The sequence below is a fragment of the Colletotrichum higginsianum genome, chromosome 8 (genome assembly GCF_001672515.1).
Source record: "Colletotrichum higginsianum IMI 349063 chromosome 8, whole genome shotgun sequence".
NCBI classification, from domain to species: Eukaryota; Fungi; Ascomycota; class Sordariomycetes; order Glomerellales; family Glomerellaceae; genus Colletotrichum; species Colletotrichum higginsianum.
This window is the reverse complement of record NC_030960.1, coordinates 3,895,898-3,918,720: the sequence shown is the minus strand read 5'-3', so window position 1 is coordinate 3,918,720 and position 22,823 is coordinate 3,895,898. Positions and strand designations below refer to the sequence as shown.

The 22,823-nt window shown below is 57.8% G+C and overlaps 8 protein-coding genes across 8 annotated transcripts; 5 read left to right on the top strand and 3 right to left on the bottom strand.

Moving 5' to 3' along the window:
* Positions 1-1,520: 1,520 nt before the first annotated feature.
* Positions 1,521-2,659, top strand: CH63R_12145 (Dopa 4,5-dioxygenase; the record flags this gene model as incomplete). The annotated part of the gene is made up of 3 exons (XM_018307119.1): positions 1,521-1,779; positions 1,854-2,285; positions 2,328-2,659. The coding sequence occupies 3 exons, from the start codon at positions 1,521-1,523 to the stop codon at positions 2,657-2,659; spliced, it is 1,023 nt and encodes a 340-aa protein (XP_018153960.1).
* A 458-nt stretch (positions 2,660-3,117) lies between these two features.
* On the top strand, positions 3,118-5,644 carry CH63R_12144 (Acyl-CoA dehydrogenase domain-containing protein; the record flags this gene model as incomplete). The annotated part of the gene is made up of 6 exons (XM_018307118.1): positions 3,118-3,272; positions 3,356-4,240; positions 4,319-4,632; positions 4,697-4,874; positions 4,936-5,085; positions 5,149-5,644. The coding sequence occupies 6 exons, from the start codon at positions 3,118-3,120 to the stop codon at positions 5,642-5,644; spliced, it is 2,178 nt and encodes a 725-aa protein (XP_018153959.1).
* A 515-nt stretch (positions 5,645-6,159) lies between these two features.
* On the top strand, positions 6,160-7,286 carry CH63R_12143 (Mitochondrial 3-hydroxyacyl-thioester dehydratase; the record flags this gene model as incomplete). The annotated part of the gene is made up of 2 exons (XM_018307117.1): positions 6,160-6,722; positions 6,809-7,286. The coding sequence occupies 2 exons, from the start codon at positions 6,160-6,162 to the stop codon at positions 7,284-7,286; spliced, it is 1,041 nt and encodes a 346-aa protein (XP_018153958.1).
* A 1,385-nt stretch (positions 7,287-8,671) lies between these two features.
* Positions 8,672-9,703, bottom strand: CH63R_12142 (Pectinesterase; the record flags this gene model as incomplete). Its single annotated transcript, XM_018307116.1, has 1 exon — positions 8,672-9,703. The coding sequence occupies one exon, from the start codon at positions 9,701-9,703 to the stop codon at positions 8,672-8,674; it is 1,032 nt and encodes a 343-aa protein (XP_018153957.1).
* A 1,830-nt stretch (positions 9,704-11,533) lies between these two features.
* On the bottom strand, positions 11,534-13,924 carry CH63R_12141 (Nonselective cation channel; the record flags this gene model as incomplete). Its single annotated transcript, XM_018307115.1, has 4 exons — positions 11,534-13,359; positions 13,442-13,543; positions 13,599-13,627; positions 13,722-13,924. 4 exons carry the CDS (start codon positions 13,922-13,924, stop codon positions 11,534-11,536), a joined length of 2,160 nt encoding a protein of 719 aa, XP_018153956.1.
* Positions 13,925-15,178: 1,254 nt separating this feature from the next.
* Positions 15,179-15,766, bottom strand: CH63R_12140 (uncharacterized protein; the record flags this gene model as incomplete). The annotated part of the gene is made up of 1 exon (XM_018307114.1): positions 15,179-15,766. The coding sequence occupies one exon, from the start codon at positions 15,764-15,766 to the stop codon at positions 15,179-15,181; it is 588 nt and encodes a 195-aa protein (XP_018153955.1).
* A 724-nt stretch (positions 15,767-16,490) lies between these two features.
* CH63R_12139 (uncharacterized protein) lies at positions 16,491-18,085 on the top strand (the record flags this gene model as incomplete). Its single annotated transcript, XM_018307113.1, has 2 exons — positions 16,491-16,792; positions 16,855-18,085. The coding sequence occupies 2 exons, from the start codon at positions 16,491-16,493 to the stop codon at positions 18,083-18,085; spliced, it is 1,533 nt and encodes a 510-aa protein (XP_018153954.1).
* A 2,504-nt stretch (positions 18,086-20,589) lies between these two features.
* On the top strand, positions 20,590-22,453 carry CH63R_12138 (Major facilitator superfamily transporter; the record flags this gene model as incomplete). Its single annotated transcript, XM_018307112.1, has 4 exons — positions 20,590-20,800; positions 20,976-21,260; positions 21,355-22,047; positions 22,140-22,453. The coding sequence occupies 4 exons, from the start codon at positions 20,590-20,592 to the stop codon at positions 22,451-22,453; spliced, it is 1,503 nt and encodes a 500-aa protein (XP_018153953.1).
* Positions 22,454-22,823: the final 370 nt, after the last annotated feature.

Genomic DNA, 22,823 nt, shown 5'->3' with positions numbered 1-22,823 from the left:
CCATGCCCTTGCTGCATCTATGAAAAGGCGAGGTGCTGCGAGTTCATTCGCAGGTTTCTTGGGATCATAATGCCGGATAGAACTGGTCCCCGTCCGCTTGTGAACACTGAGATTAGCCCACGCCTTATGCCAAATGTCAAGTGCACAGAAGAGGTGAGTTCCAGGGGCTCTACCCCGCTGTGTTAACCCGATACCGTCGTACCTTTTGTAGGGACACGAGCTTGACGAACGGAAGCTTAAGTTGGCTCTACCTGTACGCTGTAGGCCACCATGCTAGGTCTGTCGATCAACACTGCCTGTAAGCATCTCTGACGTCGAGAGTTACGCTCCACGCTATGCTAGTCATGAAGCTGCATATTCATGCTGTTCTTCCAGTGGATACGTGTGCAACGGGGATGGACAGCTGCCTTATAACCTTTTACCGTCATGGGCGCAAGAGAGTTTTTTCCAGCTTTTTCCAGTAACCTTTGGGGAAGCTTGTCTGGATGGCTCCACGTGGTAGGGAACTTGGCCTGGAGCTTTCCGAGGTGAGCTCAAGTCAGTAATTCTCAGGGTCGCTTCTGGTTTGCATAGATACGAAGAAGCCTGTTCGATTTTGCAAGGGCTGTAACGGGGCGTTTAAAAACGGTTGCGTCCTTCTTGGCCATTTGACTGATCCTCCCTCGACTTGGGTCTTGATGACACAACATCTGCACCTCCAGATACTAGGTGCCCCTACGCGTGTAGATCATCTGGACTCATTCTGATTGGGAGAGTAAATCAGCCTGGGTTTGAGCTGCAGATATCGAGGCTTGATACCGTGTCATTGGGCTCAGTGGGTTGAAACCTCTCCTTTCCGTCTTTGAGCTTACATTCTCTCACTTCAGACATTCAGTGTATTTCCAGCAGAAATCCTTATTTGCGATAGCCACCAAGATGACAATCATTAAGAGTGTCTTCCCTGGCTCCACGTCATGGGCGCTGGAAGTATGATATTAATACAACATGATTGAAGCAGGAACCTCCCAAAGGAGCGTGAGTCATGTACAACATCGCGGCTGCTTGGGTATGAAAGATTTCATTTCATTACTCGTCGAAAATCAATGGTGCGGGCAATATTAAAGTTGACCTTCAAGGCACGCTCGGCAAGCGGCAAGCTTTCCTCAGGGCGCGCGCGAGGGTGTTTGACAAGAGGACATACGATGTACTCAAACCTCATTCGCTGCCACATTACACTTTAAGGCTAATGCATGCCTGTGACAGCTACCTTTGAGTATTCACGGTGCTCAAGTCCGGATTCTGAGGACGCCCGGGTTTGGTCTGAATGGGGACTAGGTCTGACGGCACAAGATATCCATTAACATTTATATAGAATCGGATACGAATCCTCGGGTTCTGCTGGACGATTGCCATCCTTACAACAACTCGTAAGACTAGCTTGCAAACTGCCCCCCCCCCCCCCCCCCCCCCCCCCCCCCCGTTATAATCCAGGCACCAGTCATCCAAGGCCCCCTACAACGCCTTTTGCTGCATAGCTTGCCATGGCCCACGGGTTGTTTTGGAATGCCGTCCCGAAGTCGGAGGCGGAGTATGCCCCTCTGGACCAAGGATGCTCATGCGACGAGGATGAGGGCGCAGACAGGTTTCCTACCCGTCGAAGCGGCTGGTCCCAAACCACCAAGAGACTCGTCCAAGTCTTTGTTGTCAGCCAACTCATCGTTCTTCCCGCCGGGGCAGTCATATGGTGGTTGAACCGCCAGGCACCAATGAACATGTACTTGAAGAAGGTATCGTCGTACTGTAAGTGGTGCTGCTGCATGCCAGTTCACGCGCCGTGGTTGTTACCTGATTGACATTTCTTCTTCTTCGTGTAGCTCCGCTGCTCAACCAGATCGAAATCCCAATGACACTCCGCTTCGATGAGCCACAAACCCTCTCGGGCGGCGGCGGCGGCGACATGACGTGGGGGTCTCGACCGAACCAGGAGATTGACAGGATGTGGGAAGAAATCACCAGCGAATCCTCGATCCCGGTGACCGAGTCGGATGTCATCGCCATGAAGAAGGACCCTTCGGTCGCCGCGATGCTGCCCGAGGAGTACCAAACCGGGAACGAAAAGACGTATCTGGGCCACGCGCTCGTCTTCCACCGGCTTCACTGCCTGAACTACATCCGAAAGGCGCTTTACAAGGATTACTATTATCCAAACGGCACGGAAGAGGTTCCGATGCACGAGCATCACATAGCACACTGCATAGCAATGGTCTTGGACCATATCACCTGTGCTGGAGATCCTGGGGTCTACGGTGAGTGACACATTCAGTGCCAGGCTCTCTCTCTACACGCAGCATGTGTCCCCAAGACGCCCAATGCACCCCTCATCAATCCACCTTGCCTGCCTCTGGGCGGTCTTCTTCTATACGCGGAGCCTTCGCTAACTGTGGCCTCTCAAGTGTATCAATGGTATGACCATACGGATATTCCGTTGCCCGACGCCAACACGTGGGGCAAGTGCTGGGACTTCAAGCAGTTCCGAAAGGATTTTGACAAGATTGCTCTGAAGGACTTGAACCCCTTTCAGATGGTGAAGCCGCCGGGGGCCAAGTCGGTGACCGAGCACAACAATCTGCAGGAAGTCATCTATAAGACGGCCCAAGAGAAAACTCACAAAAATTCATAGGTAGGGAAACCATGCAAACAGTAGGTGGTTGTGGTGCTAGGCTTCCAACCGGATTCTGGTCTCCGATATCCGGGACTTGTGGCGTCTCAGTAGGTACTTTGAAATTGATCATCGCTCGAAACACAATCCCAACTGGGAGATATTCATGACCGTATGCCTGTAGACACCTTCAATCATCAGTTATATGATGATATGTCACGCATGTTGTATACTCTTTACGGCACGCCTACTGACTTGATAAGCTTCAATCAGTATGATTAGTAATGCTATGAAGTGCGTGTGACCTTTTTAGGTTAGCGACGCAATGACCTGAACTTGTTTGTACACAACAAAAACACATCACCGCCTTACACACACACATACACTCACCGTGATATCAACCTTGTCCAACTACCGTACTACCATGCTCCAATTCCCAATCAGATCTTCACGTCAGTAACAGGGACTTGCGCTTCATCATGCCCGTGGACGGCCACAAGAAATCCCGCGCGAAGCACGCGTGCAAGGAGTGCAACTCTCGGCGCATCCGGTGTAATGTCACCGAGCGCCACCCGTGCTCCAACTGCGAGACCTCACAGGCGGCCTGCGAAGTGTTGCCCTCGCGGAGAGGCCGGTGAGTTTCCCCTGCATTTCCACAATCTCCCATACCAGGTTATGCTCCCCCGGCGTCGTCTGGATGCTCAAGCTTCACTGTAGGTACCCAAGGAGGCCCAAGAGGCAGAAGCAGGGCGAGGAGGCGTCGTCCGCGACCCCGGAGCCCACGGGCGTCACCGCCGCCGCCGCCGCCTCAGCGACTCCGCCCTCGGCTTTTACTTCCGCCATGGCAGCGACGCTGGCATCGCTTAGCACCGCGTCGCCTTCTACCCGGTTACCCAGTTCCGGGGCCTCGCAGACTCCGTTCCGCGTCGAGACGCCCGGGGAGGCGAGCTCGACGACAGGCGCATCGACGGGCGCATCGACGGGGGGCAGTCGCTTCTTTGGGGAATCCAACTTCATCACCCTCGTCCCGGGAGCCACTGAACCTGGTGGTGAAGCCGTCGTCGGCGACGGAGGCTTGAAGGGCCGCCTGACCTTCCCGGTGGTGCCCCAGACGCCGCAGTCGGACCTCGCCACGTCGCCCGCCAGCGCGAACCACATCAGCTCAGCGACGGAGCGGTACCTCCGAGATGAGGGCGCGCTCACTTTTCCCGACACGCAGAGCTGCCTGCCGGCTCTGCGGGCCTACTTCAAGTGGTTCCATCCGTGCTTCCCCATCCTCGATCGCGCCGACGTCGCGCGGCGTCTCGTCACGATGGACATCTCGCCTCTCCTGCTGCAGGCGATGCTGTTCATCGGGTCGACCTACTGCGACGAGGCGGCCATCGTCGCCATGGGGTTCAAGGACCGGTCCGAGGCCAAGAGCGTGACCTACTCGCGTGCACGAGTGCTCTTCCACTCCAACTGGGAGAAGGACGAGTTTACTCTCATCCAATCCCTCTTCCTCTGCAGCTTCTGGAGAGGGGGCCCAACGGACTGGAGGGATGTGAGGTACTGGCTCGGCGCGGTCTTGACCCTCGCTCAAACACATGGCCTGCATCGATCGTGAGTTTTTTTTCTCTCTCAAGTCACGATGACAGTTCTCAAGCTCACTTCTTCTTAGCACGCGTTTCACGACAAAAGACGCCAATTTCGCACGAATGAGGAGGAGAGTCTGGTGGTCAATCTATGTAAGATCGCATCCAGGCCAACAGCATCGCCTGACACGGCGCGTCTTGGTCGAGCTGCAGTTGACAGACATCTAAAGGTTCGTGAACGGCAAGCCTCCGTCTCACTCGGCCTACCGTGCCGGATCCGTGATGAGGACTGCGACATCGAGCCCCTCACCGCCACGGACCTGGATAACGACAGCGACGAGCAGCAGGCCACCAACTTTGGCGCCTCGGAGGCGGAGCATATCCACTACGCGATAAAGATGGTGGAAATCGCACACTTACGTATGTCCCGGGCACTCTTGCGATTTCACGCGTGCCAGAGACTGATGAGCACCCATGCTGCTAGTTGGGAGAATCATGGACACCCAATTTGCGCCTGGTCGAGGACCGCCCGCTCCGGCCGAGGTTGCAGCCTTGAAGCAGCAACTCGAGAAGTGGAGAGAGAGCTTGCCAGACGACATGCGCCGAGGACCGGACGTTGGGGAGTCTTCGGTTCTGACGTGTCTGATACACCTGGCCTACAAGTGAGTCCTCCTTTGGACGAGAGCATAGTCGGCGGATCTCTAACTTGGTTTTTCCTCCCAGTCATCTTCGCATTCTTGTGCACCGCAACGGCTGGCTTCGCAACCGGGACGAAGAGGACAAGAAAGTGGCTCTCGCGGCCGCCTGCCGCATCAGCCGGATCGCGGAGGACATGCTTGCACAGAAGACACTGCAGTACGGCCAGATGCATCTGTAAGTGAACCCAGGAGCTCTACTTTCTCTAGCCCCAATCACGGCATCGTCTGACTGTTATAGTCTCACCAGCCTGTTCGCGGCGTTTTGCATACACGCCATCGACGTCAAGTCCGCCGACGGCATCGGCCGGCAACTCGCCGAACACCGGGCGCAGATGTGTCTCCTCGGGCTCAAGGAGATCCAGAAGTACTGGCGCATCAACAACAACGTGCTGGATCTTTTCCTTCAGTACCTGGACGAATCCGTCGCCAAACGACTGCACGGCAGCGGCTCGGACTCTGCAGCACCCAGCAACATCTTGGGCTCGGCGGCGGCGGGCCAGAGTCCCTTCCAGACGTCCGGGACGAGCCCCATGCAGGGGGGCTTGCTCGCCGCCCAAGATTCCTCCGGCCAGACGAGACCAGACGCCATGGAGGACCAGTACTTCAACCTCATGCGCACCAACTGGGAGGGCGAGGATGCTCTCGGGGATCTGGGCTTGTTCCTGGACCCCCAGCTCTATGCCAATGGGCCGATGCAGGTCGAGGGGCTCAACTTCCTGCAGCGTTGCCTATGACAACGGCCCTTGCAAGCCTCTTCGGGAACGGTAATTAGTCCTTCTTTCTCATTCCTCCTTTGTGTAAACTTTCCAGTGTCCTCGCGGGTTGTCTTTCCTTCGTTGGGGGGGGAGGGAGGCGCCGAAACCCTGTCGAGCCATCTCGGCTTCTTGAGCCGAGCACTGCACTGTAGCTTCGGCTTCTTTGTTCCCCTTGTCAAACACGAAGAAGCCGAAAGGCATATAACCGAAGGGCCCGGCTATTTACCCCACAGACAGACCGCAAGAGGATCGACGCTCTTCTCGGCCCATTCCCCCGGCGGGCATTGCTCTATTGGTCTCTGACATGACATACGCCCATCACTTCATCCTGCCGGTCCTGTACTTCCCGAAGCCGCGAGAGTTGCCGGTATTTGTCTTCATGAAGCATGCCGTCGAACAAGTTGCGGGTTTGTTCTTCCGACGATAGCAATCGAGTCGAAACAAACACACACACGCCTTGAATATCTGACGTCACCCCATCACACATCTCCAATATGCTCTTTAATAGCAGCAGAATGGCATCTCTCGCCCACCAGCTACGTCCGGCCCTCCTCCGTCGCGCCGTCGGAGGCCGCCGGTGCCTGACCACCAACGCGACGCAAGCCGCCGCCGAGCTCCTCGACACCTTCGCCGGCAGAGACGTCGTCCGCAGACAGCTCCTCGACGCCAACCAGCTCCAGCGCCTCAGCCTGACGCTCAACCGCAGGGAGCTGCACCGCGGCCAGGACGTCTCCGCGGACGCGCCGGCGCAGGGCACGCCGCTGCCGCCGGGCTACCACCTCGTCTACTTCACGCCGGCCGGCGTCGAGAGCGAGCTGGGCATGGACGGGACGGACAAGACTTTCAACGCGCCGGCGCCGTTCACGCGCCGGATGTGGGCCGGCGGGAGGATGCGGTTCGTCGAGGGCACCTCGCTGAGGGTCGGCGAGGAGGTCGAGGAGCGGACGAGGCTTGTTGCGGCGACGCCGAAGACGAGCAGGAGCGGCGACGAGATGGTGCTCGTCGACGTCGAGAAGGAGTTTTGGGGCCGCGACGGGCTGGCCGTGAAGGACCGGAGGTGAGTCGCCGGGGTTCCAGCCAGACTGTGGAGGGGGGTTTCTGGGGAAATGTCCCGGTTTTAACAACTCGCCTTTTTTTTTTCAGATCATGGATCTTCCGCCCCGAGGTCAACGTCTCCCGGGCCGCCGAGACGGCACCGCCGCGCGGCGTCAGGCCGTCAGCTTTCGGGCCCTCCACGATTACCGACCGGGCCGGTGCAGACGGCAGCGGCGTGGTCCGCCACCTCCGGTGGTCCCCCGTCGGCCTCTTCCGGTTTTCCGCCCTCACCTTCAACGGCCACATGATCCACTACAACGAGCCCTGGACCAAGGACATCGAGCGCCATCCCGACGTCGTGGTCCACGGGCCGCTGAACCTGATCGGCATGCTCGACTACTGGCGGGACGTGTACGGCCGGGACGGTGCCGAGGTGCGGGAGGTCGGGTACAGGGCCGTGTCGCCGTTGTACGCGGGCGATGAGTACACCGTCCGCACGGCGGCTGTCGAGGGGGGCAAGGAGTACGAGATACTGGTCGAGAAGGGCAGCACGGTGTGCATGAAGGGTGAGATTATTAGCAGCTGAGCGGTAGGGCGAGCCCATGATTTCTGCGTCTTTCCAGTCGGTAGCCTGTCAAGGTCATGGATACAGAAGGGGAGCGCCTGCGAAGCCACGGTCTGCAATATCGTCTTCAACTGGGCGATGATTCTTAAAGTTGACAACCAGCCGGCGCATAAGCGAGCTCACGACGGCTCTCAGTTGTTCAAATCTGGCTTCTCAACAGTGTACGCGTGCTCCCCGTTGCTGCATTTTCCGCTGTGCTTCGTGAACCCGGCCGAGAACCTCTCACGCCAGCAGCTCAATCTGCTTCCCTCATCCGGCCAGTCAAGGCGTGTATCCACTACTTTGTGTCGCAGATCCTAACCCAGAGAGTGGGCGTTGGATTCGCAGGCTTCGGCCCTTCCACCAACGCTGGGGTCTCCGCGTCGATCTTGGCTCTGGCGGCGGTGTTGACACGATACGGCTTGATGGGCCCAAGTAACCGGGCCAACTCGTCATTGTTTGTGTGGCATCTGCAACCCCCCTCCGCCCCTCAACCGGCTTGGGAAAACGTACCTCTCTCCAAGCGTCGAGAAATATTACCAATTCGTTAGCTCTTATCCGAAAGGTGGTGGCCCCTGGTGACTCGTCCTTGTCAGCATCAAGCTTGCTGTAAGCATCGGGCTATCATCCTCAGTTTTTCACTCCTTCCACGTACTTATCGAACCATTACTCGGCCTGCCGCCAGGCACAACAAGGTTGGATGATCCGGAACTGACGAAAAATATCATGGAGCTCCGGGCCAAGCCTCGTGCTTCCCCTTCAAGGGTAGCGTCCTCTACTGGTCGCAACATCGAACCATGATCCTTTGGAGTGTATCCCATCCAGTAAAGACGGCCTTGACCTTTCTCGATAGGTACTTATCAATGCCATGTGGCATAAGCCGAAGGACCTCGGGGCCCATAAGGTCGGTACGAGTACATCGGAATCTTGTCGACGCCTAGGTGGTTCTGGTATAACTCCACCAATGACTTGGGCTTGTAGCTGCAGCCGTGTTGCGTGGCACGACCCCGCGTCACATGCCGAGCAGCCGATCGAAGGTCTCCAAATCTTGAACCGGGACTCCAAGATGTCCATCGGGGACCCTAAACGACATTTCGAGGCAGCGGTAAGTAACCCCCTCAGTAGAGGGGGTGATACCACTCAATATTCACGGCACACAACGTGTTCGATCAGACAACACCACTGCTGATTCGACCCTGGATAGCGAGGACCAACAGAGCCCGGGGAGGCCTTTTATAACTATGTACGCGAAGCTAGTCGGCAGGAGGATGGGGTCCGTCACCAAACGCAAGACAAAAAAGCGGAAGCTGTGAAGACTGAAAAAAAACTTTTGGGTATTTTGTCTATATCTCAAGGGAACCAACCGTCTACAAGTAGCTCGCGTCCACCCACCACTCCTTCTTGAAGCCGTCGCCCAGGACGGTGACGGGCTCGATGGGCGCGTCGAGGGTGGAGCTGAAGTTGGCGCGGACGCCCTCGGCACCCGGGCCGGTGTTCTTGTACTCCTTGTAGAAGACGTCGGCGGTGCTCTGGGTGTTGTCCCAGGTGGACCAGCCGACGGGCTTGACGACGTCGCCGAGGAAGCTGTTCTGGAAGACGACGCGGGAGAAGGGCCTCCAGGGGCGGCCGAGGGTGACGGAGGCCGGGCCGCTGGTGCCGGTGACGTTGGCGCGGTTGAAGACGTAGAAGGAGGTGTTGTTGGCGGCGTCGCGGCCGTTGGCGGTGATGTAGCCCTTGCCGATGGTCTGGATGTCGCAGGTCTCGAACCAGGCGGCGGCGCGGAGGCCGAAGACGAAGTCGACGGCGCCGTTGATGAAGGACTTTGCGTAGATCTGGCGGCCCTCGTTGGCGTAGATGGTGTCCTGGTAGCCGGTGAAGCTGCAGCCGTAGAAGCCGAGGTTGGTCTTCTGGGCGCTGACGGCGAGGGCCTGGCCGTTCTTGTCGGCCTGGCCAAAGGTGTTTGCGATGTTGAGGTTGTAGATCTTGATGTTGTCGCCCCAGAGGCGGAGGGTGGCGGTCTGGTCGTTGCTCGTGAGGTTGGCGAGCGTGCGGGAGAGGTTGTTGGTCAGGGTGGCCGTGTTGCTCTGGTAGGAGCGGGCGTCGCAGGTGTAGCCCTGGATGGTCAGGGGCCCGTTGTAGTCGGGGATCCGGACCTGCTCGGTGTAGGTGCCGGGCATGACGAAGATGGTCTGCTCCTCGGTGACGTTCTTGAGGGCGAGCACGGCGTCGTTGAGGGTCGGGAAGCTGTTGGCTCGGGCGCCCGAGGCGTCGACGACGAGGGCCTTGGGCGACGGGCGGGTTCGCGCGAAGCGGCCGCCGCACTTGCGGGCATCCGCATCTTCGGCGGGAGCGGCGACGGCCAGGGCGGCGAGGGCGAGGACGCGGAGGAACGCGACCATGGTGGTGAACGAGAGTGAGGGAGCGTGTTGTGTTGTGTTGGTTGATACTGGTAAGGACTGTATGGGATGGGAGCTGTGTAAGTCACAAAGTGCTCTCGCGGAGAAGGGAAACCCTCGGGGTATTTATTCCACTACAACGTTGGCAGATCCCGTCTTCTTGGCTTTGGGTCAGCTCTAGGTCGATTCCTGTATTGCACACAAGGAGTTTCCCATCTTCTGTTTCCCACAAGACCCCATCCTTGCCATCCACGCGGTGACGTTCATCTGAAGGCCCTTTGACATGGTAGCATCCAATACACCAAGGCGGGCACCGCGGCAGCTGAAGGACAGGGAAGGGCTTGCATGCGGAGTGCAGACGGACAGTTGCTCATTGAACATTCCGCCAATTGCGTCTCCGCCCTTCTGCAGCATTGCCAAGCAAACTTATTTAGTTTCCTTTCCTCCACGCCCCTGCCCCTTCTCAAGTACCACGCTGCGGCTCTTGGCCAACTAAAGATGAGGGGATCGCGAGTCAAGCTCTGGAGAGGGCGGCCGAGCTCCATGGTTGCCTCGTTCATTGGTGGACATGAGCTGGTCGAGGTTGTGAAGGGTGTGCGCCACCCTTTGACAGATAACAGCCACCAGTTGTGGACGGTGCGACTTGAGAGAGAGAGAGAGAGAGGCACGAACGATCATCGAGAGTCATGGGACCTCTGTGTCTTTGTGAACAGTGTGCTTTCTCTGTCTCTGTGAGAGGCCGTCCGCTCTTCGTGCTATGTCGATCATAAGACGCTAAACCAGACAAGCACCGAGGTGCATCTCGGCACTACTATGTACGTTCAACCAGCAAGGGGTTTTGCCAGGAAACATTAGGGCAGGTTTCCCAGGCACGGCATCCGCGGCGGGAGGTGGATGCGAGAGCGAAGAGGTCGTAAAGACGGGGAACAACAGGGACGCAATCGACTCTGCAAAGCTTATTCGATTGTTTCTATTCTGTGCTCCTCGGCTTGATGGCGACTTACACATCTTACCCGTATAGAGACACGGATACTTCATTTACCCAAAGCTCGGCGCGTCGTACGGGATGTGGCAGACACCTCCTGAAACTCCCCTCAATAAACCAACTCGGAGGGACAACTGCTGGGTCGGCCGTTGCTTGACTCGATCTCCGACGAATCCGGGGCGTTGCCTGCCATGTTTCTGGTTGATGACATTGGTGCTGCTCGCCCCCTCCCCCCCTGTCCCCCTGGGACTGAACGCAAGCAGACAGTCTTACTCCTAGTACAGCAGAGTTGAGTCCTCGGCCGAGCGAGGATACCCTTGACACTCGGCGGTTCGGGGGGTGTCAATCACCGGTTCAATTAGTACATTAACAAGCACGGCGGGAACTCTCCCAAACTCTGTTAGATGCAATCATTTGCCAAGGACTCTAAAGATGGTCTTTAGTGGTTCCAACGGTAGGGCTTGTGAGTCAGGCAAGTCAGTGTAACTACGGATACAGGCTTGTAACCTCTCCCAACGTAAACCGAGTTCCGGGGGCTACTGTATCTGATCATCTAATCAACACTCATGTACGGATCTTTACACATGCGCATCAAAGTCCGACGGCCTTTTCTTCGGCCGTGTTTGCTGGTTGACGACTTGTAAGGCCGGCAATTTGCGAGCAGATTGCGCTCTGGCACCGCTGGTGAGACCAATTCCACCCCGATCCTCGTGTCCGCGTCACCGCAAGAAGCTGGGTGTCCATCCGCCGCCTACGTTCTAGCCTCCGGGCCACACCGGAGTCTTGTGTGTGTGTGAGTGAGGGAGAGAGAGAGAAAGAGAGAGAGAGAGAGAATCGAGGCCCCGCACCTATTCCACAACCCGCCTCACCGGCGACCCGGACAGCGGCTCGAACTCGTTGGTGCCGACGCGCTGCACGCTCGGCAGCGGAAACACCACGCTGATGGGCGACACCATCCTGCCGGGACGCCTCCTCCTCCTCACGGGCCGCCGTCCCGACCTCGACCGGCCGACGTCCCACGACAACCGGGACCCGAGCTCACTCTCAGCGAAGCCGACGTCGCTGAGGTTGTCGAGCTCCTCGAGCTCGCGCTCGACGGCCGGCGGCGGCTCGACCTTGAAGACGGCGTGGACGTCGCCGTGCGGGTTGAAGCCGCTGAAGCTCCAGTTGAGCAGAGACTGCGACCGCCCGGCGGCAGCGGCGGCGTTCCGGCGCGGGTGGGCGGCGCGGCGGCGCTCGAGGGCGCTGATGACGAGCAGAGCCGGCGCGTTGAGGGCGCGGATGAGGGAGGTGTTGACGACGTGGAACGCGCGCGGCGTGAGCACCGACTTGAGGGGCAGCAGGGCGGCGAGGGCGGCGAGGTTGAAGGGCGGCGGGTAGGCGAAGATGGAGTCGCTCTTGACGCCGGCGAAGGTGAGCACGGCGCGGCGGAACTGGATCTCGGCGGGCGCGTCGGCGATGAGCTTGGAGAAGGTGTTGCTGAGGATGGCGACGAGGATGGTGAGGAAGAGGATGTTGCCGAGGAAGGCGAAGGCGATCATGAGCGCCGGGCCGAGCACCGGGTGGAACTCGCCGGACCGGTCGATGCCGGTGCCGTCGAGGCCGAACCACGTCCAGATGAGCCACTTGCACGTCTCGTACCACGTCAGGGCCGCCTTGTTGGCGTGTCCGCCGGCGGCGGCGGCGGCGGCCGTGTCCTCGTTGCTGCCGATCAGCCACCGCAAGGCGAGGAAGAAGCCCATGAAGCACCAGATGGAGATGAAGGTCAGCCGGGTGAAGTCCTTCATCATGGCGTGCATGGCGATGAAGACGATGTTGTCCGGCAGCAGGGTGAAGGCCAGGCGGGTGAGCAGGACGGGCGCCGCGAGACAGAGGATGTGCACGCCGTACCCGTCGGCGACGACGCCCTGGTACCCGAGGACGTCGTAGACACGGGCCAGGACGTAGGAGCCGAAGATGAGGCTGAAGGTGATGTCGAGGAACGACCACAGCGTCTGGGAGTGGACGGCCCAGCCGTGCTCGATGATGGCGGCGAACTCGTTCAGGGTCCAGCCGGCCGTGTAGACGGCGAAGAGGCACTCCCACCCGCTGAGCGCCGGGCTGCTCCGGTTGACCATGGTCAGGACGTACAGGGCGACGAGGGTGACGAACTGGAACAGCTCCGTCATCTGGCGGATCCACGGCACCACCAGCCGCCTCTCGTCCAGCAGCGGGGCCCTGCGCGGCTCGTAGAGCGAGACCGAGGCGTACTCGTAGTGGTCCGGGAGGATGTCGACGAAGGAGAGCGGCGTGTAGGTCACGACGCCCTGCCAGACGGCGTCCACGAGCCGCTGGCAGGCTGACGAGCTCAGGAACAGCTTGCTCTCGGAGATGATGGCGAGCTCGAGCGTCGTGAGCTTCCGCTCGTGGCCGTCGCGGCGCTGGACGGGCCACTGCAGCTGCCGGCACTCGCTCTCAACCTCTTCGGGGGCGCCCTGGAAGGGGTCGAAGCCCTCGACGAGGATGTGCGCCAGGATGAGGAGGCCGATCTGGCCCGGGTGGTCCTCGTGGTAGCGCCGCAGCACGCGGCTGGCGACGAGCTCGCAGAGCGTGGCGCGGGAGACGTTGACCGTGTGGTGGGCGGTGCTGGTGTGCTGCCGCAGGAACTGGATGCGGTTCGCGAGGAGGCAGTAGACTGTGAGATTGTTCGTGTGTCAAGTCAGCCCAAGGATTCCGTCAAAACCCGATGGGGGAGTCAAAGACAAGAGAAAACATACCGATGGTAGGGTCGTCGGGGTCGTAGAGGCGGTCTACGAGTGGCCGGACTACCAGGGAGTTCATCCGCGGCTCGCGGAGTTGGTCCAGCGTGTAAGGGTCATCTGGGGGAACCGTCAGAGAGGAGTGGTGGTGAAGAGTACTGACAGGACAGCATACCTATGCTCGCCAGAATAAGACGCCGGATCCTACCCAGTTTGAAGTTGTGTCAGTGTGTGTGAGTGAGTTTATGTGTGTTGCTTGAGTGAAGGCAAGGTCCGCAGCGCATCAGATCACACTCACCGGTGTATCGTAAAGTACACGGATGGCGACACTTCGGTGCTCACGCTGCCGGTGACGCTGGCAGACACATGCTGGTCCGCCTCCAAGTCGGGTCCGACGCCGTCCTCGACGGCACGCCTCGCCGAGTCTCCGTCACCCCATGGCGACAGCGGGCGAGTCCAGTCGATCAGGTCCGGGGTCCGGGGGTGCTCTCCTTCTTCCATCTGAGGACGAGATACCCAAGATGTACGTACGTGCGTATGTATGCTTATTCGTCGTAGATATTTGCCCAGACGCTACCGTTCTCGTTTCGACACACCCTCTTTGCCGTGTAGCCGCCGCTTCTGCCCAGCCGCCAAGGGAGGGCTCTCTCTAATATGTCAAGGCCCGGGCCGGATGCTGCCAACTCTCCCACTCTAGGCCCGTTTTCCTCAAGTCGTGGTGGTGCCCAGGTCGATATCTAAACCAGACATGTTCAAGGGATGTTATGAAAAAAAACGAAAAAAAAAAAAAAGAACTTTGGTGATGACAGCGTGGAAATATGTTTTCCAATGCGCTCGGGCTGCCTCCCAATGAGTGAGGGGTTTTTTCATCCAAGTACACCAACGGCCGTCCCCCTGACAAGGTGACCACCCGATCTGTCCCCAAACACTAACACCCAACTAACGCGATCCGATCAGCAGCTTGCACTGCCACGCTCGTGCGCCCTGACGTACGTGCATACCCGGACGGAACAAGCACCGCGGCATTTCTGGCTCACCGATAACTTTAAATGTCACCGGGGGGGCGGGGGGCGGAGGCGAGGGGCTGGAGCGGACATGAAGCTTCTCGGTGAGCTCGGTGAGAAGTGGGTTAGAGTTGTCGTACACATCTCATGCGCCATAACTGGCTGACTTGGGTAATTATGGCTCGCTAATAACCATAATTGTGTCGTCTCAGCTTGTTCCATAGACAGATGTCTTAATTGTTCAAGGAAATCTAGTTTTCTTCTCATGCCCTTACTCAAATGACCTTGTGCCGTTTGCTTTGCTTCTCACCAACAGATGTTCACTCGCTCAACTAGCTCAACATGGACAAGAACAAAAGTCAACATCGATCGATTCGTGCCTGAGAAGCAAAAAGTAATCTTGAAAGGGACGAGACTCGAACTCGCGCGGGTTGCCCCACCAGGAAACAGATGTTAAGCTGACCTTAACCTGGCGCCATAACCAACTCGGCCACCCTTCCACGAGCACCTAGTTGAGGAACTGGTGATTGATGACAATTCTGTGGAAAATCTGAGAATATGGAGCGAAGATATGGAGCAGAGCTGATTAGGGCAAACCAGTCAGTTAAAGCGGGGAGGATCTAACTCTACCCTGGTCCTTGTATCGGGGTGGGGAGTAGGGGGAGGAGACCTCGAAGCGAAAGCCCAACTGTCTTACACGGAGTGAAGGAATTCTTGACGCCGCGGGAGAGCTTAGTGGCAGGCAGTCTGTTCATTCCATATCCATGAGTGTAGAGACATGGATAATATCTTCAAAAATTTGGGCGATGCTCGTCGAACGGCCGCTGTATTCTACGCCACTCATCTCGCTGCCGTACCCGATTTCTTCTTCGTCGGACCGTTCTTCAGCATCGGCACCTGTCCGGCCCTCCTCGAGCGCCGGTGCATCCGTCATCTCCGTATCCGGGTCTTCCACTTCTGTACCCTGAGTCGGATGATCACTTACCAGGCTTTTCGGTTTGGCTTCGGCTGTTGTTGGGCGTAGCCGTAGTACAATGGGTGAGTTAGTCGTACCGTCGCATCCCGCGCAAGGCGTGGCCGCCGCGGGGATATAGGGCGTCTGGGCGCGGGTGTGACAAGGCGCGATTTCGATGATTTCGACTACCCGCCCCATGTGGAGCATATCGTCGACAGACTCCATCAACTCGAGTCTCGACGGTGATGCCAGAGAATGAAAGAACGCCAGCCACTCGGTCCACTGATTGTTAGTGATTGTTGATAGAAACAGGACGGTGAACTGGCCTGGACCGCTTAAGACTTTGCGGCCATCAGATAAATAGCTTGCCCCGAAGGCGGCCATTGTCAGAGAGAACAACGATGAAGTATCCAGACATTGTTCCTAGACTGCCCACGAGCCTTTGTCTCATGCGTGACTGGTGCCCATCTCGAACAACCAGCTGGGCGGGGGCTTTGAGAAAAGACCAGATAAGCAGTGATCTTGCAATGTTGCGTTGGGGACTCGATCCGGGAAACATTAAAGTGTGGACTGAAATCAGTTACTCCCTCTCATCAGAACAAACATGATTGTATGTCAACACTACAGAATTTAGTCAGGACATAAGATAAGAGTTGGTTGACCGAGTCTCAACCTGCCTGACTTTCCTCAGCATCACATCACAGCATCGCCACGTGTGACATGCCCCGACTCGTGCAGGTCGCTCCCCAGTGTCACCGTAGCGACACCTCTAGGCTTCCATATTTCAAACTTTCTTCTTCCCACGCCAAGGTCCACTGGCTAACTTTATTCGGGTGCCTAAAATCAGTGGGCCGGACCGAGTCGAGAACACGATGGCGACTGGTCATTGCGTCCAACGGGGGAGGGGGGGGGGGGGTTATGTTGGCGCAGATGTGCGGCGCGGTTGACAACTGAAAAGGGGAACACGCTCCGCATTCTTGTTCTCCCTTTGAGAAACCAAAACAAAGGTGTTCTGTTCTTGATAAGAACGGCGCGTCTCACTTGTGTCGTGTAAGTCCTTTGTGTTGTGTCTTGTTTCACTCTTTGTCTTACCAGCTTTTCCGAAGCGATGAATTTCCAGGTCGACCGCGGGCTTAGGGTGCCCAACAACAACCCGAGGGACGAGATGACTTCACCTTCGTCTGCCAGCTCCCTGTCTCTTCACAGTCCAACTGAAGAGAGCGGTTCGTCTGATGAGGCGAGGAGGTATCCGCATGCGACACCATATCTCTGTTCCGTCCGGTTCCGTTCACCACGCCGTTTTTGGGACCTCGTTCCCCTGAGCGTGCGGCAGTTCCTACGAAAACAGAGCATCGGAAGAGATCTTGTCGGTATGACTCTGGGAATTACGGTTGGGGCATCTACCGTTTTGTATGATACTCGTCATTCCTATCTCAGCTTGAAACATGAGCACTCTCCTGACAATCTTCCAGACTCATCCTCTTCGCCCTGGTGTTTGTTTCGAAACCCGACTCCTCCATCCAGTCCTTGCCCTACGAGTTCATATCCAGCAACCCTCTCTCCTCGGATGGGAACTCGGACGAAGTCATGAACCGCTGGCTGGCGGATTACTCCCGCTCGGTCATCCCCAAGCCATGCCACTCCCACAACGACTACTGGAGGCCCTACCCCCTGTTCTCGGCCCTCGTCGCCGGCTGCACGGGGGTCGAGGCCGACATCTGGCTCAGCGACGACGGCACCGACCTCCTGGTCGGCCATGACCGCGGCGCCCTCTCGGCCAACAAGACGCTCACGACCATGTACCTGGACCCGCTCATGAAGATACTCGACGCCGAGAACCCCGAGTCTCGCTGGGCGAACCACACCCCGTACGACCAGCCCAGGGGCGCCTTCAAGACGGACCCCAACGCCACGCTGGTCCTCCTCATCGACGTCAAGTCCGACCCCCGGGACACCTGGCCCCTCCTCGTCAAGCAGCTCGAGCCCCTCCGACGGAAGCAGTTCCTCACGCGCTACGAGCACATCCAGGTGGGCCCCGGCTTGGAGACCAAGCAGAGCCGGTGGCCCGCCGCGGTGACGGTCGTCGGCACGGGCAACCTCGACCGGCCCACCTTTTACGACTACGAGAACCGGAGCTACCCGGACTTCTACGCGTACCACGACACCTTCATCGACGCGCCCCTGGAGGTCCTGCCGGTCGAGAACACGTTCTGGCGGTACGAGGGCAACGACCCGGACTACCGGGGGGCCATCACGTCGTCGAGCCGGATGTGGGACGTTGACGAGACGTACATGACGTCGACGTCGTTCAAGCAGGCCATCGGCTCCGTCCGGACCGGCTTCAGCGGCGCGCAGCTCGCCCGGCTGCGGCAGCAGATCAAGACGGCCAGGCTGAGCGGGCTGAGGACGCGGTACTGGGACATCCCGGACTGGCCGATCGGGTACCGGGAATACATATGGCAGGTGCTGGTCGAGGAGGGCGTCGACCTGCTCAACGTGGACGACCTGGAGGGCGCCACGAGACGGGGCTGGGTCGAGGGCTACATCAAGGACGTCATCTGGATGGCCGTGGTCTCGACGTACGTCTTTGGCTGCGGCTTCGCCATGCTCGTCATGTGGCGGCGCTACCTGAGGAGGCGGTGGATGCAGAGGATCGCGGACGCGAACAATGCTGAGCTGGTTGGACACATGGGGGCGGCGTAGAGGCTGGGCTTCGACGACGGGATGAGTTTTGAGGGTGATGTTTTGAATCTTTTCTTGCGTTCAAGCGAGCATGAGTGAATGCTGCATTCTTGGATGGGGCGTTTGGAAGACGTGGGTTTTCATAGACGTTGGTGTCTTTTCCCGAAAACGAGGCCATTAATGTTAGCCCAGACTCGCTCCGTCAGCGAGAACCAGAGTGAGTGACGTTAGGACAGTGAGTCGAGCAGGATCATGAGATATCACGAAGAAAAGTATTCAAGCCAGACTCCAAGTCTTCTTCGATTACCATACTTTGTCGACTGAACCCTGGCCGTCAAGACTCAACGCAGCTCGGGAATTCCAGCATTGGTTGGGCAGATGCGCCGAGGGGGTCCGGAGAGATGACCTCCAATAATGAGCATTTCTAGTCTTGTTCAAGGCCTCCTGGTTGGAATGGCTGTCGTTATCATGCACAGGTCTAGGTTACGATTTCTCAAACGACAACGCTTTCTACCTGCGGCGTACATTAGAGCTGTCGTGTTGCCACCGTACAGTCTGCGCTGTTCAGGACTTTCTATCTGACTGCTAATATCTTATACATGAGGCATCGGCTTTTTCTCTCTTCATCTTACTTCGTGAGTTTAACGACAAAGGCACTTTAGCATCTTTCTGGTTGCTCAGACGCAGCTATATGTTTCAAGGTCCTGGTAATCAACCGGAATCCGCTCATCTCATGACCATCAAGTCATCGAATCGACTCACTTGTTGGTCCATGTGCGTGTTGCTCCAAAACAAAGATCTTGGTCAAGAATTTAGTCGTTCCCCGGCTTTCCTTGCGGCAGAACACGGTGCCGGATATCATGAAGGGCTGGGCCTCTTCCACCCACGGCCCAAACACGCTCCCTCGTTCTCACATTGCATCACCACCTCCGAGTGAGAGACCATGAAGCCTCTCGAGCTCATGGAACAATACACACTGCCCATCATATCTCCCCGCCATCATTTTGGCCCTGACAGGAACATGCGCCAAGGAATATCCCGGATGCAAGCAGCATCTCCAGGCCGCTCGGATTCAGATCAAGGTTGCCGATTGCGGGACAAACTTGACAGAGCCCAAGGTGAATGGACGACAAGCAGTCTTTTCCTCTTTGCAAACCCGGATCGAATGAACCGAGGCACTGGAAACTCGCCTGCTGGTGGCTGACCCCCCATACCACCACCAACCACACACAGTTGACATGGACGAAGCTACAAAAAGGCCTGCATATCCATATCTGGCGCGTGGCTTGCAATCTGCGGGGTAAGCAACTGTCGTGTCTCGCCGTGCAAGCGAAGGTCCTGGCCAGAACGCCACAGTGACAACCACATGCCGTCGCGCTCAACCTGCAGCCGTTGCTAGACCATAAACAGGCTGGGCGGAAGGCGGGCGAGCGGAGGGCTTCGCCTTTGAGCCTACGTCCGTTGCGTGTTGAGTATGCGAGTACGTGCGTGCGTGGGTGTGTGTGTGTCTCACACCTGCATCTCCCCACCGGACCGAAAGGGCCTTGACCATCTCTTGAAAAGGAACAGGAAGAAGATGACGAGAAGGAGACGTCGCAGATTGCCGCCCACAAGATTATTTGTCGACTGGATTACTCACAGTTCCTGCATCGGCGCTCGGTGTGGATCAGGGCCAAGTCCGGTCCGGAGCCGGGGTGGAGGCCACGAACACTTGATTAGAGTAGTTACGGGTCAGCTTTTTAAGATTGGGAGGCCCAGCGACTCTGGTCTCGGGTAACTCCCGGGAGAAGCGTCTTCGGAGAATAAAGCCGACTGGGCTTGATGAAATACGAGACAGGCGAGAGGCGGCCGGTAGGCTGGTGTGTGGCTTCGCCATTGATGGCATGAATCAGCTTTCCCGCATGACGCGAACCCGCGTGGGCTCTACTATTAAACCCCAGAGCCGCTGGCTGAGCTGCAGGTTAATTATTGGCACAAGAAAGAACAGCAAACGCGGGGTTCGGCTGGGAGGTTGGGGGGAGAGAGACGATCAATACCCATTGCAACCACCCCCCGTCCCCTCCAACCCCCCCTGTTCGGCGCCACATACCGCTGCCGGTGTTCGACTCACACACTCCAGGCCCAGTCACTAGGAGGGGCGTTGGTTCGAACTTTTGAGGGCAGTCTGTGGAGTCGGGAGGATCACCGACCCTGTCTTGTTAGTGAGTCGCCGCGCCGAGGTCGGGCGCAAAGAGAAGGAAAAATAGAGAGCGAAAGTGAGTGTACCTCGACGGACAGAGTCATAAGTTGGGCAAGTCATGGATACAATGGGACGAAATATAAGCCGGCTGCCCACCCTGCAGGATAATTGAGTTTTTGTCTCTGGCGTTGCAATCTCTCTACTCCTCTCTCTCACTCTCACTCTCTCTTGTTCGTTCCCCTCTTCCTCGTCGGTCTTGTTCCCGAGAGGCGTGTCTCCAACTCAAACAACCTCCCCCAAGAGTCCGATTGAACAAGCAGGGCAACTAGCCAACCGACGAAAGTTGATGGCCGAGATGCAGTTCGACAAGGAGACCAAGCCGGCCGAGTCGCCGCCGCCGCACTCCCTCGAGCACGCGACCGACCTCGACCGCCCGGTCTACGGCGACGACGCGCCCGTCGAGTGCCCGCCTCACACGACCGAGTCCAAGCTCATCACAAAGATCGATTTCCGCGTGATTCCCTTTCTGTGCATCATGTACCTGCTGGCCTTCCTCGGTGAGTTTCTCCTCCCTCTCCCTCCCGCTCGCGATGCGCAGGATACATACACCCAAACGCTCAGCCGCCAAAGTCGAGGGCGGGAGGGTGTGTGTGTGTTTGTGTGTGTGTGTGTGAAAGGCTCAAACTCGAATCACCCGGAATATACTGACGACCGAGGATTCGCGCTCCGCAGACCGGGTCAACATCGCCAACGCAAACGTCTTCGGCCTCTCCCAGGAGCTGGGCCTCGACGGCACCCTCTACAACAACGCCCTCGTCGTCTTCTTCGTGCCCTACATCCTGCTCGAGATCCCGTCCAACATCCTGCTCAAGAAGTTCAAGCCCCACGTCTGGCTCAGCATCAACATGTTCGGCTTCGGCCTCGTCACCATGCTGCAGGGCTTCGTGCAGAACTACGCCGGCCTGTGCACCACGCGCTTCTTCCTCGGCGTCTTTGAGACGGGCATGTTCCCGGGAGGTGTGTTTTTTTTTCTTATGCTTCTTTTTTCCTTCTGTTCTTTTATTCTACCTTTAGTGGCTTGGCTGACTTGATTGTTTTCGTTCTGCTGCAGCCTTCTACCTCATCGGCATGTGGTACCGCCGCCACGAGGCCCAGCGCCGATATTCCTTCTTCTTCAACAGCACCACCCTCGCCGGCGCGTTCGGCGGTCTCTTGGCCGCCGCCATCGGGAAGATGGCCGGCACCGGCGGCTACGCGGGCTGGAGGTGGATTTTCATACTCGAAGGTCTGTTGACCGTCGTCGTGAGCGTCTTCTTCTTCTTCTGCCTGCCCGACTTCCCCGAGGACGTCAAGTGGCTCACGGCCGAGGAGAAGGTCTTCGTCGCGGCCCGCCTGCGCGCGGACCAGGGCAACTCGGCCGCCGAGCGCAGCATCACGGCGCGCGACGTCCGGCGCATCTTCAAGGACTACAAGGTCATCCTCGGCGGCTTCATGTACTTCGGCCTCATCGTGCCGGCCTACGGCTACGCCTACTTCGCCCCGGGCATCTTCCAGTCCTACGGCTACAGCAGCATCAAGACCCAGCTGCACAGCGTGCCGCCCTGGGTCGTCGCCTTCGTCTTCTCCATGACCGTCGCCTTCGTCTCGGACAAGACGCGCCACCGCTTCGGCTTCACCATCCTCGCCATCTGCGTCGCCATCACCGGCTTCGCCATCCTCATCTCCGTCCACGACAACACCCCGCTGCAGACCTTTGGTCTCTACGCCGTCGCCTCGGGCTGCTACACGGCCATGCCCATCATCGGTTTGTCCTCCCCTGGGTCCCCTATCCCCTATCTATGCTTTTCGGCTGTTTCTGGACGGATGTGTTCTAACCACTCACTCACTCGTGCGTAGTATGCTGGTTCAACATGAACCTCGGTGGCCACCACCGTCGCTCCATCGGAAGTGCCTGGCAGGTCGGCTTCGGCAACATCGGTGGCATCATCGCCGTCTTTGCCTTCCTGAAGAAGGATGCCCCCAAGTACATCCCGGGATACAGCATCAGCATCGCCTTCGTCATCCTCAGCGGCCTGTCTTGTACGGCCTACGCCCTCGCCTGCTGGTCCGCGAACAAGAAGCGGGACAGGACGGCTGGCGAGTCGGTGTTGACGCAGGAAGAAAAGACGGAGCTGGGCGACATGTCCCCGGACTACAGGTATCTTCTGTAGTGCGTGGTTCTCGAGCGGTGAAAAGGGAAGTGCGGGCTTGACAACGCCAACGAGCTCGCCAAGTATGTATATAACATACCAATAATGACATGTAGTAATGATGATAATGCGTCGATATCCGAACAACCAAATCTCAAGTCTTTCATCCAAGTATCTGAACAAAGAGAACTGGAAACACCCAACCATCGATACCAAAGAGTTGAAACTCAATATGGGAACGTGTTGTTTCCTACCCCCAGCCGTGGTAATTCAGTCCGGCAATCGAGGCTTTGAGCCGACAGGATTCTCAGTTGCATGCCCGGTGAACAGTCACCCATGATATCACAGAAACATCTAGGAGGAACCCTTGTTCCATGCCATGAATTTCGCA